The following is a 17,403-nucleotide window of genomic DNA, read 5'->3' on the forward strand; positions in this document are numbered from 1 at the left end:
GCTTTGTGACCACCTAGAGGGGTGGGATAGGGAGGGTGGGAGGGAGGGAGACGCAAGAGGGAAGGGATACGGGGATATATGTATATGTATAGCTGGTTCACTTTGTTACACAACAGAAACTAAGACACCATTGTAAAGCAATTATACTCCAATAAAGATGTTAAAAATAAAAGTGATGCATCAGTAGGGGTTCACCAACTGTAAGATATGTCGACAGCAGCCTGTGGTCTTAGTAAGAGGGGACACTCTGTGTGAGACCAGATGGGGAGAAAACTTCCTGCACAATTATTTTGTAAACCTAAAAGGCTTCTAAAAGATAAAGTCTATTAAAATTGAAAAAGAGAAAAAACACACACATTCCCAGGCACTTTCTCATGAGTGAGCTGCAAAATACATCAAGAGTGATCTATTTCAAACGCTTCGTCTTTCAGATAAAAAATGAGGGTCAGAGAAATGTAGGCCCTTTATGATCATCAGACAGCTGGAAAATACCTATAACACAAATTCTAACTTAGGTGTTCACATTTCCATCCTCAGACACTTTCTTCTCCTTGCCTTTCCGTCTGATCATTCTGAAAGTACAATGTCAGCTATGTGAGAATTGTAGAATCTGGATGACACACACCTCCCCTTCTCACTCTGATCTGTGGGGCAGGAGAGTGACTGGGCAGCATCTTTGTTGGGGTGTGGTGATGTCCACACGCCTGTCTCTACCCGCCGGTCACTTCCTCTTCTCTGTACACAGGGTCCACTGGGCCTTCTGCTGTGTGTCCTCCCTGCAAGTTCCTCTGGGTGGGAACTGGCTCGTGCTCCACTAAGGAAGGCTTTATCTGGCCTGGCTTTGTCTCATTATCGAGGGCGCTGCGAAGCAGGTCTTTAGTGTGTGTAAGACAACAAATAGGGATGTGATGGGAATCGGTAGCCAGGAGTAAAGAGCATGCAGTTAAGGAACTTGTCACCTGCGCTGTCTCTATTCATAGCCTAATTAGGGGACAGACCTGTGGGTCCAGCAGAGAAGGAACTCCTAAGGGTGTTAATGAGAATCTAAGGATGTAAATTAGGCAAGTTCTAGATATTTTATTACTTTTTAAAATCAGAGATACAATAAACAATATTTAACACCCTTCCCAAACCGGTGGGAAATATTAAAAGTCAAGTGATTTCATGTATGGCTTTCCTCTGTGGTAGTTAATTCAAAGAAAAAGAGTCCACTGCAGTCAGAATTCTGGAGGACAATCTTAATTAATCCATTAGACCTCAAAACCTATTTCCAAACTGAAAACAAACTGAGAATTGTTAGCAGTTAGGTGAAACATGATATGTTACTCAATGACAATTTAAGTGTTTTGCCAAGATCTCAAATGCTTTATGTTCCCAAATCACATCCTAAATATGTTCCTTGATAACTCATAAAATCTCCTAAATGGTTCCAATATATAAAGTAATGCCTCATTTTCAGATATAATGTAACTCTTGTAATTTTACTTTCTGATTCATCTAAGCTAAAAAAGAAAATTCCAATGGAAATTTTGAATTAAGTTAAGCATATATCATAACAATTAAAATGTTATTAAACAACATTTTGTATTTCTTTTATCAAAATTTGTTTTCATTGCATGAATATATCATTTTAACTTACATAATCTGAGCTATTCATTCTGCTCCTGTAAAAATTACACAATTTTAGAGTTTGGTTCAAAGTCGCAAACTCAGAATCAGGGTGATGGTTATCTGCAGTTCTAATTATCTAATGTTTTCTATCAATAAGACCGTAAAAACAAAAAAACTCTTTTTCGGTCTCAAAGCTGGCACCTGCTCTAATCTTTCATGGTCAGGAAACTGGTAGCTTTTCTTCCTTCGCAATCTTCTAGCAAGAAGAATGCCCGGGGTGGTGTGGGTGAAGCCCAGAATTGATGACCGCACACCCAGACATGAGAAACATACAGACGCAGATGCCGTGATGACCTAATTCTAGTTATTTAGCTAAAGAATCCGTTAACAACAGTCCACTGAGTGCCCAAGCGGAGAGCAGGGATCTCCGGCCACACAGATCAAGCCTGTAGCTAGCTCCACCACAGAAGCTACGGCTACACATCCTTGACGGCATCTACGAATGATGCAGACTTCTAACAATGGCAGTGAATAGTGTAGGTGAATAAAAGAAAGTCACAGGCACAAACAACCTACTGTCATACCTTCTGAGGCTGCTTTCTGAATTTGGGCCTCTGGGGGCCCTGACTTGGAATGAGGAATGCGGTCCGTCAGCATGGTACTTAAAACCATCTACACCTCTGAGCTTGCGGTGACCTTTTCTGCCCATGTAAGTCCCTTCTTAAACATTTAATTAATATCTCAGTCCCACTGAAGTGTAAGTCAGTCTGTTTGCTTAGATAATTAGCAGTGAAGACAAAAGCACCTAATCACTGTTGCAAAGTGAAAGATTGGAAGCAAATAAGAATATCACTACCTACACTTCAAAGCTGATATGGTTAAACCTCTCAAAAGAGTAAAAGTTTGTTGTGAAGGGCCACGTGCAATTTGCAATACAATCTTAAATCCCTCTTCTTTGAAACAGAATGAACACCATCCGGAAGTGGCGTGATTAGCGCATTCTAATCTTTCATGCCACGTGGATCTGTTTAATCAAAGCCTCATCACAGTAAGTGTAAGCTTGCTGCTTGCCTCTGAAGGGCAAATTGCAAACAGGACTCCATGGAACAGCGTGCGGTTTTGGAAGAGAATGCACTTGTTTTTGCTCCCTGGACAATGAATTTAAAATCACGTTGTACTTTTGAAAAAAGACTAAAGTTAAAATATCTTTGCTTACAGGGCTGTATTTGAAATCTGTGTATATTCAGAACCGAGTAGTCTGTGATGTGCTTCTTCTCATTTGTCTAAAACTCTGTTCTCAAACATTGCTTTTCCCTGTACCTATTTGACATAAGCCTGAGATTTGAAGTACGTATATTTTATGCGAGGTTCACCACGGGGTGATTTTTCAAAAATCAAGTAGGATTTTTGAGAGAAAAACCGAGCGATGAATATGGACACACCTTGCCTGTCCCACAGAGAACGCTCTCCAACAGCTCTGCTTGTGGAGCTGGGGCTTTTCAGATGCTCGGAGTTGCCTCTTTGAGGCCTGAAATATGTAAATATATCAGAAGAGTTTTCTCCAAATTGTAGCAGGGCAACGTCTTCACAAACCAAGTGAACTGGAGCCGCAAGAAGCCAAAGGTTTACGGTATTTTCATTTTGTTTGACCCTTGAGTACAAACCTTTAGGCATATTTTCTCCTCTCTCCTTTCCCCTGTGAGCTGATACGGAGATTCAGTGAAGGTTCTATGAATGTTATTGAATTAGCTGTGAAAAACATTTCCCAAACGCCTGACACCGGCCTGCATCACTTTTCTGCATCATTTTTTATGTCCTCCCTCAGCTCCACAGAAGCTGCTCAACCTTCCAGCTTCTCCCAAGGTGTAGATTAGAGGCCGCTGACAGTGAAACTGCTGGGCCCATTGTTAAAATACAAACTCCTGGGTCACATAAGCTGAGTGAATTAAAGGATCTGAAGCCGGGCTTCAAATCTGCACATTACCAACATCCAAGAAAATACCACAGTAAACACTGCTGATCTTTCTGTGTAGCTGTCTAGTGAGCTGAACCTGTGAACCTTGAGATGAAGTGTCTCTAAATGTCGTCTCTGTCTCTGTCTGTCTCTCTGTCTCTCTCTGTCTCTGTCTCTGTCTCTCTCTCTCTCTCACACACACACACACACACACACACACAGTCTTTACATGCTCTTCCCATTGCCCCAGCTACTAGATGAAATTTTACAAACATAAATTTTATTGTTTATAAGCTTCTAAACATTTGCAAAGATTTAGAGATATATTTCACCTAGAGATGCACTTAGTGGGCACGGACTAGTAGGAATTAACTGAAAACTGGAAAACATAGCAAACAGCTGTATTTCTTTGAATTACATTTTTTTCTTAGTGATACTCACTGATCTGTTTCTAATATACAAAAAAAAACCCCAAACACCAAGTAAGAGATTATCCGAAAGTCTGACAGCACACTGGACCAGCGTCATATTTCCTAATGAATAAAATGAAAAGTTTTTAGCAATGCCCTAAATCCTCATTTGCACATGGGGAAAATTATGATATTAGGAAAAAGTAAAGAAAACTCACCACTTCTTCATGTCTGCATTTCCTCACATTAATCCCGTTTATCTGCAATGGAAAGAGAGACACAGCTTCATGTGGTATATTGTGAATTGACCTTATGTTTTGGTTGCACATGGAAAATAATGGTAAGGTGTATACCTGCAGAATTGCGTCCCCAATAAAGAGCAGTCCTGAGAGCTCAGCTGTGAATGGAGAAGGACAATTGATTATGCATCGTCTACTTTCTTCACACAGATGAAAGAGTTTTTAATTAAATAAAGTCAAAACTGATAAAAGGGAAAAAATGAAATGTTTTATATGGGTAGCATCTTAAAAGATCCACAGGTAATAGAAATGCAAAAACAATCACGATTCAACTCCTATGACTGAAACATGAGCCGAGTTGAAACACATGCTGTGATAGTTCCATTTCATTCTATCATTTCAGATCTTAGTTGCCAGAAATTGGCCACACTTCTGGGTGGAGGACTAAATGTTCTCATGTTCTTATGAGAGCATTAAGGCATCTATGAAAACGTTTAGAGCTAGACGTTCACTCCATCAGCAATGGAATCAGCTCCCCGTTTCTTTTTAAACACTAGGCTGTCTCAGTGATTTCGGTCATTGTAACAGTTGGTTTACATCCTCAGAGTTTTTCCTGGATGAAATTTCATATGAAGGGATGAGTTAAATTGCATATGAAAACTGAAAAAATATATATATATAACTGGAGTTGCCTGTAACTGATAAGACTCGTAAGCATCAGAGCCGTTTCTACGCTTACTTGTTAATGAGACACTGTGCAGTCATGCAGTCTCTGGCTCACACACAGCCACCTGCTCTACTGTCTTCCCTCCCTGCCCGCCGGGCGGGTAAAGGACTTGGACTCGGCAGTCAGAACCGTCACCTGCTGCCTGGTCATGGGACCCCGGCAGGTCAGTCCCATACGAATTTATGATTCTAACTATTGTCTTTTTCCTCAGTGACAGGGACTCACAGGACAGCCCTCTTAACACTTTACCTCTTTGCTCCTTGGAGATTTTTGAAATGACAACTGGAATGTTATGTTCCGCTCCCCCCTGAAAAGAGAAAATCATATATCGTGCTTTTTAATCTCAAAAATTAAATACACAGCCTTTAGTTAGGAAACTATACAAGTTATGAACAGCATGTGAACAGACACCAAATAGAATTAAAATAGACCCCTGGAATTTTTCTACCAAATAGACTGTCCTCCCAAGAAACTTATCTGTTTAGAATTTCTCTGTGACATGCAATAATTAATAGCAGTTGACTTTGAAAATATCAATTTTTTAAATTAAGATTGGCGATTCCTTAAGAAGGCATTTCCTCCAATGTGTAGCAGTGCTGCCCATTGTAGAAATTCATACTTAGGGTTCCAAACAGTAGGTAATTATGTATTTCCATTATCTGGCTAAGTTGTTCTATGCTGGGGACCAAGCAAGGGCCCCTTTGGATGCTGCATGGCTGGAGAGACTACATACACAAATTGGTACAAAAAAACAGACTGTGTATATGCCTGATGGGGAAGGGGTCATTGTATCCCTCTTTGTGTGAAAGTGCATACTAAACAATTAACAGAATACAGTAAACTGACAAGAATATTGAAACAGTGTTTTGTCCAATTGACCAAATAAGATAGAAAAAATAAAGAAAAATAAGTAAGCTAAATTTATGTGGACGGAAATAAAATAAATCCCTGAAGTAACTGCATAAACTTATGGTTTTTATATAACAGATTTGAGAAGGTTGAAAGCAATAGTTGAAAACTCAAGTAAGTGCATCAAAGAATAAGATTTCATGTAGAAAACAAGTACAGCACTTTTAACATGGGTAGTTGAAAAGATAATCTAAATTTCCATGGGGTTTCTGTAGCTTCAGAATTAGTAAACCTCCTAAGCCTTTTTTCCTTCAAGCACAAAAATTATTTTAGAACAGACATTTTTTCCCATGAATGTCCATTTTTAGCACTCAGTTGTCAATATATTTAAATATAAGATAGGCAGGAGTTGTAGAGAACAGTAGTGGCTTTCAAGCTTTTCTTGGCAAGTAGTCCTTTCTACTTCTGGGATATTAAGAAGAGACGTGATAAATAAAATACTGAAAACTGTCTTACCCAGGGTGAAATTCAAACCCACCCCTGAATCTCCTGTTCTCACCATTTCCCACCAACCTGACATTCACCCACCCACCCTCACTAAGTCTGTGCAGAAGGTCTCTGGCATAAGCTTCCTTGGCTTCTGATTCTGCTCTTGCATTTTGTGTTTGTGTCCATAACAAGCCCTGATCCTGTCCAAGACAATCTCTCATCTGATCAGAGCACAGGATTGGGACTGAGGGTGCAGTACAAAAGGAGTGCTTTGTTAGCACAGTAAACCCAGAACAGAATCCAAGGCCCTTCATGTTTACCAGTTAGGGTTCCAAGTTCCCAATCCCTGCATTCTGTTTTATCTTTCCCCCTTATACTTATTAGCTTCTTACCTACTACAATCTTACACCTTTCCTACATACATTATTTGTTTTCTTTCTCCTAACCACGAAGCAAGTTCCACAAGCACAACAGATTTATTTATTTATTTATTTTGGTTATTTGTTTCCTGCATTGATGTAATGTCAGTGCCTGGAATAACGATTCTTTTTTAAGCTTTGAAATGTTTGTTGAGTGAATGAGTGAATGAATAAATGAAGCCTAAAACTTTTCCAGACCTAAAGTTGTTCATTCTTTTTTTTTAAAACAATTTTTTAAAGATTTTTTTGATGTGGACCATTTTTAAAGTCTTTATTGAATTTGTTACAATACTGCTTCTGTTTTGTGTTTTGTGCTTTGGGCCCCGAGGCATGTGGGATCTTAGCTCCCTGACTAGGGATTGAACCCACACCCCCTGCATTGGAAGGCAAATCTTAACCACTGGACCACCAGGGAAGTCCTGTAAAATTGTTCATTCTTTAAAGTACTTTGCAGAGGGAGACCTTCAAGACCACAGAGGAGTAAGACGTGGAGATCACCTTCCTCCCCACAAATACATCAGAAATACATCTACATGGGGAACGACTTCTACAGAACACCTACTGAATGCTGGCAGAAGACCTCAGACTTCCCAAAAGGCAAGAAACTCCCCACATACCTGGGGAGGGCAAAAGAAAAAAGAAAAAACAGAGACAAAAGAATAGGGATGGGACCTGCACCTCTGGGAGGGTGCCGTGAAGGAGGAAAGGTTTCCACACACTAGAAGCCCCTTCACAGGCGGAGACTGCAGGTGGCGGAGGGGGGAAGCTTCGGAGCCGCAGAGGAGAGTGTAGCAACAGGGGTGCGGAGGGCAAAGCGGAGAGATGCCCGCACAGAGGATCGGTGCCGACCGGCACTCACCAGCCCGAGAGGCCTGTCTGCTCACCCGCCGGGGCGGGCGGGGCTGGGAGCTGAGGCTCGGGCTTCGGTCGGATCCCAGGGAGAGGACTGGGGTTGGTGGTGTGAACACAGCCTGCAGGGGGTTAGTGCGCCACAGCTAGCCGGGAGGGAGTCTGGGGAAAAGCCTGGACCTGCCGAAGAGGCAAGAGATCATTGTTTTGGGGTGCGCAGGGAGAGGGGATTCAGAGCACCGCCTAAACGAGCTCCAGAGACGGGCGCGAGACGCTAAGGCTGCTGCTGCCGCCACCAAGAAGCCTGTGTGCGAGCACAGGTCACTATCTACACCCCCCTTCCGGGGAGCCTGTGCAGCCCGCCACTGCCAGGGTCCCGGGATCCAGGGACAACTTCCCCGGGAGAATGCACGGCACGCCTCAGGCTGGGGCAACGTCACGTTGGCCTCTGCCGCCGCAGGCCCGCCCCGCACTCCATGCCCCTCCCTCCCCCCGGCCTGAGTGAGCCAGAGCCCCCAAATCAGCGGCTTCTTTAACCCGGTCCTGTCTGAGCGAAGAACAGACGCCCTCCGGGGACCTACATGCAGAGGCGGGTCCAAATCCAAAGCTGAACCCCAGGAGCTGTGCGAACAAAGAAGAGAAAGGGAAATCTCTCCTAGAAGCCTCAGGAGCAGCAGATTAAATCTTGACAGTCAACCTGTTGTACCTGCATCTGTGGAATACCTGAATAGACAGCGAATCATCCCAAATTGAGGAGGTGGACTTTGGGAGCAACTGTAGACTTGGGGTTTTCTTTTTGCATCTAATTTGTTTCTGGGTTTTTGTTTATCTTAGTTTAGTATTTAGAGCTTCTTATCATTGGTAGATTTCTTTATTGATTTGGCTGCTCTCTTCCTTTTATATATATATATATATTTTTTTTTCAGTTTTCACTTTTTGTGAGTGTGTCTGTGTGTATGCTTCTTTCTGTGATTTTGTCTGTATAGCTTTGCTTTTACCTTTGTCCTAGGGTTCTGTTTGATTTTTTTTAATATAGTTTTTAGCGCTTGTTATCATTGGTGGATTTGTTTTTTGGTTTGGTTGCTCTCTTCTTTCTTTTATTACTTTTTAATTTTTAATAATTAAAAAATTATTTTAATAACTTTATTTCTTTTTATTTTATTTTTTCCTTTCTCTCTCTTCCTTCCTCTCTCTCTCTCTCTCTCTCTCTCTTTCTCTCTTTTTCTCTTTCTTTTTTTTCTCCCTTTTCTTCTGAGCCACGTGGCTGACAGGGTCTTGGTGCTATGGCTGGGTCTCAGGCCTGTGCCTCTGAGATGGGAGAGTCGAGTTCAGGACATTGGTCCACCAGAGACCTCCCAGCTCCACAAAATATCAAATGGCGAAAGCTCTCCTAGAGATCTCCATCCCAATGCTAAGACCCAGTTCCATTCAACAACCAGCAAGCTACACTGCTGGACACCCTGTGCCAAACAACCGACAAGACAGGAACACAACCCGTCCCATTAGCAGAGAGGCTGCTTAAAATCATAATAAGGTCACAGACACCCCAAAACACACCACCAGATGTGGTCCTGCCCACCAGAAAGACAAGATCCAGCCTCATTCACCAGAACACAGGTATGAATCCCCTCCACCAGGAGCCTACACAACCCACTGAACCAACCTTAGCCACTGGAGGCAGACACCAAAAACAAAGGGAACTATGGACCTGCAGCCTGTGAAAAGGAAACCCCAAACTCAGTAAATTCAGCAAAATAAAAAGACAGAGAAACACACAGCAGATGAAAGAGCAAGGTAAACACCCACCAGACCAAACAAATGAAGAGGAAATAGGCAGTCTACCTGAAAAAGAATTCAGAGTAATGATAGTGAAGATAATCCAAAACCTTGGAAACAGAATGGAGAAAATACAAAAAACATTTAACAAGGACCTAGAAGAACAAAAAAGCAAACAAACAATGATGAACAACACAATAAATGAAATTAAAAATTCTCTAGAAGGAATCAATAGCAGAATAACTGAGGCAGAAAAACGGATAAGTGACCTGGAAGATAAAATAGTGGGAATAACTACCGTAGAGAAGAATAAAGAGAAAAGAATGAAAAGAATTGAGGACAGTCTTAGAGACCCCTGGGACAACATTAAACCCACCAACATTCGAATTATAGCGTTCCCAGAAGAAGAAGAGAAAAAGAAAGGGACTGAGAAAATATTTGAAGAGATTATAGTTGAAAACTTCCCTAATATGGGAAAGGAAATAGTCAAGTCCAGGAAGCACAGAGAATCCCATCCAGGATAAATCCAAGGAGAAACACACCAAGACACATATTAATCAAACTATCAAAAATTAAATACAAACAAAAAATATTAAAAGCAGCAAGGGAAAAACAACAAATAACATACAAGGGAATCCACATAAGGTTAACAGCTGATCTTTCAGCAGAAACTCTGCAAGCCAGAAGGGAGTGGCAAGACATATTTAAAGTGATGAAAGGGAAAATACCTACAACCAAGATTACTCTACCCAGCAAGGATGTCATTCAGATTAGATGGAGAAATTAAACCCTTTACAGACAAGCAAAAGCTAAGAGAATTCAGCACCACCAAACCAGCTTTACAACAAATGCTATAGGAACTTCTCTAGCAGGAAACACAAGAGAAAGAAAAGACCTACAATAACAAACCCATAACAATGAAGAAGATGGTAATAGGAACATACATATCGATAGTTACCTTAAATGTAAATTGATTAAATGCTCCCATCAAAAGACATAGATTGGCTGAATGGATACAAAAACAAGAACCATACATATGCTGTCTACAAGAGACCCACTTCAGACCTAGGGACACATACAGAGTGAAAGTGAGGGGATGGAAAAAGATATTCCATGCAAATGGAAATCAAAAGAAAGCTGGAGTAGGAATTCTCATATCAGACAAAATAGACTTTAAAATAAAGACTATTACAAGAGACAAAGAAGGACACTACATAATGATCAAGGGATCAATTCAAGAAGAAGATATAACAATTGTAAATATTTATGCACCCAACATAGGAGCATCTCAATACAAAAGGCAAATGCTAACAGCCATAAAAGGGGAAATAGACAGTAACACAGTCATAGTAGGGGACTTTAACACCCCACTTTCACCAATGGACAGATCATCCAAAATGAAAATTAATAAGGAAACACAAGATTTAAATGATACATTAAACAAGATGGACTTAATTGATATTTATAGGACATCCTATCCAAAAAAAACAGAATACACTTTCTTCTCAAGTGCTCCTGGAACATTCTCCAGGACAGATCATATCTCAGGTCACAAATCAAGCCTTGGTAAATTTAAGACAACTGAAATCATATCAAGTATATTTTCAGACCACAACACTATGAGACTAGATATCAATTACAGTAAAAAATACAAACAACACATGGAGGCTAAACAATACACTACTAAATAACCAAGAGATCACTGATGAAATCAAAGACGAAATCAAAAAATACCTAGAAACAAATGACAATGAAAACACGATGACCCAAAACCTATGGGATGCAGCAAAAGCAGTTCTAAGATGGAAGTTTATAGCAATACAATCCTACCTCAAGAAACAAGAAACGTCTCAGATAAACAACCTAACCTTACACCTAAAGCAATTAGAGAAAGAATAACAAAAAAACCCCCAAAGTTAGCAGAAGGAAAGGAATCATAAAGATCAGATCAGAAATAAATGAGAAAGAAATGAAGGAAACAATAGCAAAGATCAATAAAACTAAAAACTGGTTCTTTGAGAAGATAAACAAAATTGATAAACCATTAGCCAGACTCATCAAGAAAAAAAGGGAGAAGACTCAAATCAATAGAATAGAAATGAAAAGGGAGAAGTATAGAAATACAAAGGATCATGAGAGATTACTACAAGCAACTATATGCCAATAAAATGGACAACCTGGAAGAAATGGAAAAATTCTTAGAAAAGCACAACCTTCCGAGACTGAACCAGGAAGAAATAGAAAATTTAAACTGGCCAATCACAAGCACTGAAATTGAGACTATGATTAAAAATCTTCCAACAAACAAAAGCCCAGGACCAGATGGCTTCACAGGCAAATTCTATCAAACATTTAGAGAAGAGCTAACACCTATCCTTCTCAAACTCTTCTAAAATATAGCAGAGGGAGGAACACTCCCAAACTCATTCTATGAGGCCACCAACACCCTGATACCAAAACCAGACAAAGATGTCACAAAGAAAGAAAACTACAGGCCAATATCACTGAGGAACATCATGCAAAAATCCTCAACAAAATACTAGCAAACAGAATCCAACAGCACATTCAAAGGCTCATGATCTTAAGGAGAAACGAAGACGGTGAACAATGAAATCAAACGTGCACGGTTGCAGATACTTTCTAGAGATCCTTGGAAACTGGGAAAAAAGTTAAGAATACATCTCCATTTCTTAGAATAAGATGCTGCTTAGCTAATATAAATCAAGCACTGATGAAGTTTTACGTGATAGAAAGAGAAAACAAACTCATCCAGATATTATGGTTCAGATATTTGGGGGCAGAGAAGAACGCTGTTTATGTCACTCCAGGTTGGTGGTTGTTACCAGAGCATTTTCCTTTAACTGATTTTGCTTCTCACAGTTTTCTGTCCTTGCACTACTGAATTTAAAGATTTTCTCAGTGCTCAGATTTTTAATGCAGGTTACCATGGTGGGACCGTGGGAAACCTCTCCTCAGGGTTGGTCTAGAGATATCGATTTTCTGAGAGTCAACTCAGCAATCCCATTCTTCCCTCGACACCTGAGACTTATAAATATCTTTTAATAATAAGATACAACTAGCCCCTATTTTATCAACATTTTCCTTTTATATGTAAAATTTCTCCTGAAATTTGAATGGTTTGAGTCCAAAGGTATTTTTTTTTAACTTTATTTCTTCAATCAGACATTTGGAGCTCTGAGAGAATTTTTAAGCTAGTTTAAGGAGATCACTTCATTAATTGATTAAGAGAGCTAATTTTAAGACAAAACTCAGGGGATAAAATTGGAACATAAAACCACAGTGCCTTCATTTATTGAATAAAATGTGAGAGCAGTCCAGCTCTATTAAAGTAAATTAGATTTAGCTCTGAACCTAATTGGGGATATTCCAAGTTTTCCAGACAGAAATCAAATAATGTGACTCACCCTGTTCAAGATAGGTGATAGGCTTCATGTTACACGCAGAATAAAAGCCAAGGTCCTTAGCATCCCCTGTTATGTGCCCTCAGCATCCCCTGAAGCTTTATCCTGGACCCTTGTCATTCTGACAAGGACATCTACATATAGGAGAGCTGTTTACCTTTACTTTTAACCTCGTATATACTCTAGCCACATCCAGGAGTTCAGCCAAAGGGCTCCTTCCTCAGTCTCTCCTTACCTGCAGTGATTACTTCTATAGCACTGGATCATGGCTGGGGTTTACGTTTCTCTACATGACACTCTGGTCAATGTCTGCTTTCCCTCTAGAATGTAAAGGGCCTGACGTCAGGGCAGGTTTCCTTTACCATCTTCTCCTTGACCTATCCTGAGGCCCGCCAGGGTGTATGGCTTGAGGCCACGGTTTAGAGAATAAATGAATTACTTGAGCTCTGTTGATCCAGGGTAAAATGAGATTAGAAAAAGTGAGGTGACATTCTAGAGTGCATCCCAGAAAATATTAAAAGACACACCATTCAGTTTTGAGATAGCCTTTCTACAAAGCATAATTAATTTTATAGCTAGATAGGAACAAGGATATAAAGTCCCATCTAAAGCATTTTGTGCATGACTCTATCCAATGATTTTTCCAGTACAACTCTGAAATTCCACTAAATCAAACCCAGAATGTTTTTATAATGCTGGGAATCTTGCCAAATAAATCCTTTCAATTCAATATTTTCATTACAATCAATCAATCATATTCTGGGCTTTGGAAAGAAAAGGATACACAGACCCCAACATTACATATCCATTTAGAGAATGGAAAATACTTACAAACAGATAATAACAGACAGTAATTAAGGTTTAGAGCCCAGTCAACAGGCGTGGGAGAGGCACCTAAAGGAATACCATCTGAAAGAACATGGACGAATACCCTTATACATTTGAACGCCATGCCTATCCGCCAAAATCACCTAGTCGAGCTCTGGCAAAATTACTGGCTTTCCCACGTAAGTTATGATTGCCTTCAAGTGGAAATCCAAAGTAGGGAATTCTATAGAGGCGGGAAGTAGACTGCTGGTTGCTCAGACCTGAGCCGCGGATGGGGTATAGAAGGCGGACGCTGACGGTATGGGTTTTCTCCTCAGTGGATGAAAATGTTCTAAAACTGACTGTAGTGATGGGTGCACACATCTGTGAATATAATAAAAATCATTGAATTGTACACTCTAAATGGGTAGATTGTATGGTATGTGAATTACATCTCAATAAGCTATATAAGTTAAAAAATCATCCTTCAAATGATAATTCCTCAGTGGTTTTACCTGATTCTTGGAACTAATGCACACTCTTCTAGCTAAGCTTTATTACCTGCTTATTACCCTCCTATTTCTGTGGTGCAAAGGTATGTACCCGTACGTACCTTTGGGGGAAACAGAAGAATCAGACTCAAATAATGAGAACAGGGCAGAATGAGGAAATGAATGCAAATGTGCCTGTGCTTGTAGCAACACTTGATATTTAAAGACTTTTGCCCTGAAATCACTAATAAATGAAAATACAGACATTTATGACAACTGCTATGAAGATGTATATGTTTGTTTGGTAAATATGATATAATTAATACCCAACCCTTGATATTGAGAAATTGTTTGCTTGATGCTGGACATTTCAATCCATTTATTTCAGTTTTAAATAAACCAGAATGTGAATAACTTAGAGAGGAAACATTATTTGTGTTTCCAAATAGAGAGCGTAGAGATAATTTAGTGCAGGTTTTACAGCTATAGAGCATATTTATTGGGAATAAGGACTATGTCATCAGCTTTGATGGGGGTTGCGGCCCAGCTCTGCCGGTTACAACAAACAGGTAAATTACTTAACCTCTTAATACTTAATCATTGTCTGTAGAGGTCTAGCAACAGTTATCCACTTTCTGGATACTGAAGACCAAAGGAAACAATAGAAAGTATTTAGCTCAGAATCTGGCACTTCAAGAGCAGTTAATAAATATTAGCAATTATTGTTTATAAATGATAAGATTTTAATGGTAATAATACTTATAATTTCACTTTGATTGCTGCACAGTTAAAGATTCCAGATGGAAATCACCTTTGATCACAAACATTTCCCTGATGGATGTGGATAACTTATTGTTTAGGGAAGAAAAGCTGAGTCTTTTGAAAAATACTCCACAAAACATTTTTCTAGTAATAATATTCAAAACACTCTTTCTCTAAAAGGTAATTCTTTTAATGACAATGACCGGAGGTATGATTTAATAATATGCGAATGGATGGTATTGCATTTTAAGAGACACAGAAGAAAAATTAAAGTCTCACGGAGTCAAGATGGCAGCTTACTTTAAGGTGATTATATGGTAATTCTTACAAGAAGAATGGGGCAAAAAGCAAGACTATTAGATCCCTTGATGAGAAACTTTGGTGATTACTGGGGGTGTAGTGTGGAGACCATTAATTTATATTTAGAAATGGTAAGTATCTGGATGGCTCAGACAAGCGGACCAGAAAATGCAACAGGAATACTGATGCACGTAGAGCAGAGCCAAGAGGCCACGTGCAGATCAAGGTGAAGAGGGCATTCCTGCAGGTGGATGCAGGAGGATATAAACCAGGTGGATGCAGGAGCCTGAGCGCTTCTAGGAGCAGCTTCAGTCTGAGGACACAGAACAATAGTTGATCATAAGTGGAAAGTTTAGTGATTCTTTTGTCCAGCTTTTGGAGAATGTTTTTTTTTGAAATCTAAAAATGTAATTAGAAGAGCTTGGCGTTTTAATGAGATGCAAACAAAAACAAAAACTAATACAAGGGGAAAAACACCCAAGTTTGTGATTTCTGAGGGATGTTTGAATCAAGGAAGGCTGAGTAATGGTAACAGCCACGAAGTATCCCAAACAATTGTCAGAAAAGATCCAAAGTTACAGCAGATACGGGAATGGCTCTAAAAAGCAGCACGAGACTAAAAATGGTGTAAAAGGGAAGGATTCCTGGAAGACTGAGAAAGGAGTGAGCACGCTGCACAAACCCCAGAAGCCACTCATGGCCGAGTGTCAGGTCAGCAGGGAGGGCCGGAGTTCCTCTCTGCTCTTTTCTGAGGTCATGGATGGGGCTGGGTCCTGGACAGGGCTGGTCATGGACGGGGCTGGGGATGCACTGTGACTCAGAGACACAGGCGGGACCAGGTGGACATGTGTGCATGCCACGCCTCTAGATCCCACCTCATTGCACCCCAGGGCCAGTCACTAGATTTGCTAAATCGATAGATAAATAAATGGTCAGCATCAAAATATGAATTTTGCATTTAGGCTAGAATACTTTCTTAAACTGTTGCTTATGTATATTTTAATTCTCAGATCTAAAGAAAATAGTGCAAATGGATAAACACAGTTCATCCAATTTACATATGACAGGGTAAAGGGAAAAAGGATTGGTATAAAATATGGCTATTTAAAATAAATAAATGCATGATAAACAAATAATCACATGTTGAAATATGTTAACGGAATGAAAGATAGTTTAAAAATAGAAAAGCAAAGGTCAGAGGTAAGTAGTGAGAAACCTAAAATGGAAAACCCTAAAAGGAAAGTCTTCAGGCTGAATGGATAATATTCTAAATAAAAATATTGATGTTTTTATTTCTGGTTGGTTTGTGTGTCTTAAGAATTATAAAATAATTTCTTTTTTTGTCAAACCTCTTAATATATGGCCCCCATCACAATTCAAATATTACTTCTGTGGCCAGTATTTTGAATGGAAAATATATACTTATTTGATTTAAAAAATAACTCTATTTATTACATGTATAAGAGTTTTGTTTGGGTTGAAATAATGTAAATATTAAACAAAAATGATTTATTTGGCAAAATTCTTAATGTTTAAAAACTGTCTAGGTTAAAATGTGGCATTTCAGTAAAAATAAGTAACATCGTATTATTGAGTTTCACTCTAAATGGAAATAGAATAGAAAGAAAAGAACATTTCCATCCTGCACAAAATTCATACGGCTCCACTCCCAGAAAGAGAGTCAGTGCTTATGTCAAATGAAAGCAGCTCTCGTGAATGGATTTTATTCACACTCAGCTCCTGTTCTCTCTTCATGGACATTTACTATCTTCAGGGGTACCTTTAAATCCTTCGTGGCAATCTCAATAAATATGGAAAAAAACAAAAACAAGAGAACCACAACATCATTTCCACATCCTGTAATTTGTCCTACATATCTCCTTGGCCTTAGCTGATGACAGACAGAGTGAAAGAAAAAATAAACCTTAAAACTAACATTTTATATAGTAAATACTCTCATCACTTGACGAAGACCATGCCAGTCAACACTGGTCAGTTTTCTGAATCATTTTCGTAATGTCAACTAGAGACGACAGTCACCAAATTTAGAGTTCCACTTTCCAAGTGTATGTACCTCAAGCTGTGGTAAAATTTCATGAAATGTACACCTGAGATGTATGATTTTCACCCTACACAGGCAAAATGCCTAACCCAACAACCAAGATAAAGTTAAATTTCATTGATCTCTGCAGAGATACAGGTTTCTAAAGGGCATTTAAAATCATTGAGTTAATTTTCTCAATATTTATATAACTTTCTGTCCTTTTTTTAAATTTATATTTTGTTTCATTGATGATA

At 39.5% G+C, this 17,403-nt stretch overlaps 1 protein-coding gene across 1 annotated transcript in view; it reads right to left on the bottom strand.

Moving 5' to 3' along the window:
* The window catches only part of SNTG1 (syntrophin gamma 1), a 327,320-nt gene that overhangs the window by 152,634 nt on the left and 157,283 nt on the right, over positions 1-17,403 (bottom strand). Inside the window, exons 5-7 of the mRNA XM_029222453.1 lie at positions 5,191-5,248; positions 4,329-4,372; positions 4,194-4,235 (exon numbers count right to left, since the gene is read on the bottom strand). Coding sequence (XP_029078286.1) covers positions 4,194-4,235; positions 4,329-4,372; positions 5,191-5,248 — 144 coding nt within the window. The remainder of the gene's footprint in view (positions 1-4,193; positions 4,236-4,328; positions 4,373-5,190; positions 5,249-17,403) is intronic.

Source organism: Monodon monoceros, unplaced genomic scaffold (genome assembly GCF_005190385.1).
Source record: "Monodon monoceros isolate NGI ecotype Baffin Bay Population unplaced genomic scaffold, NGI_Narwhal_1 Super_Scaffold_14, whole genome shotgun sequence".
In the NCBI taxonomy this organism is placed as follows: Eukaryota; Metazoa; Chordata; class Mammalia; order Artiodactyla; family Monodontidae; genus Monodon; species Monodon monoceros.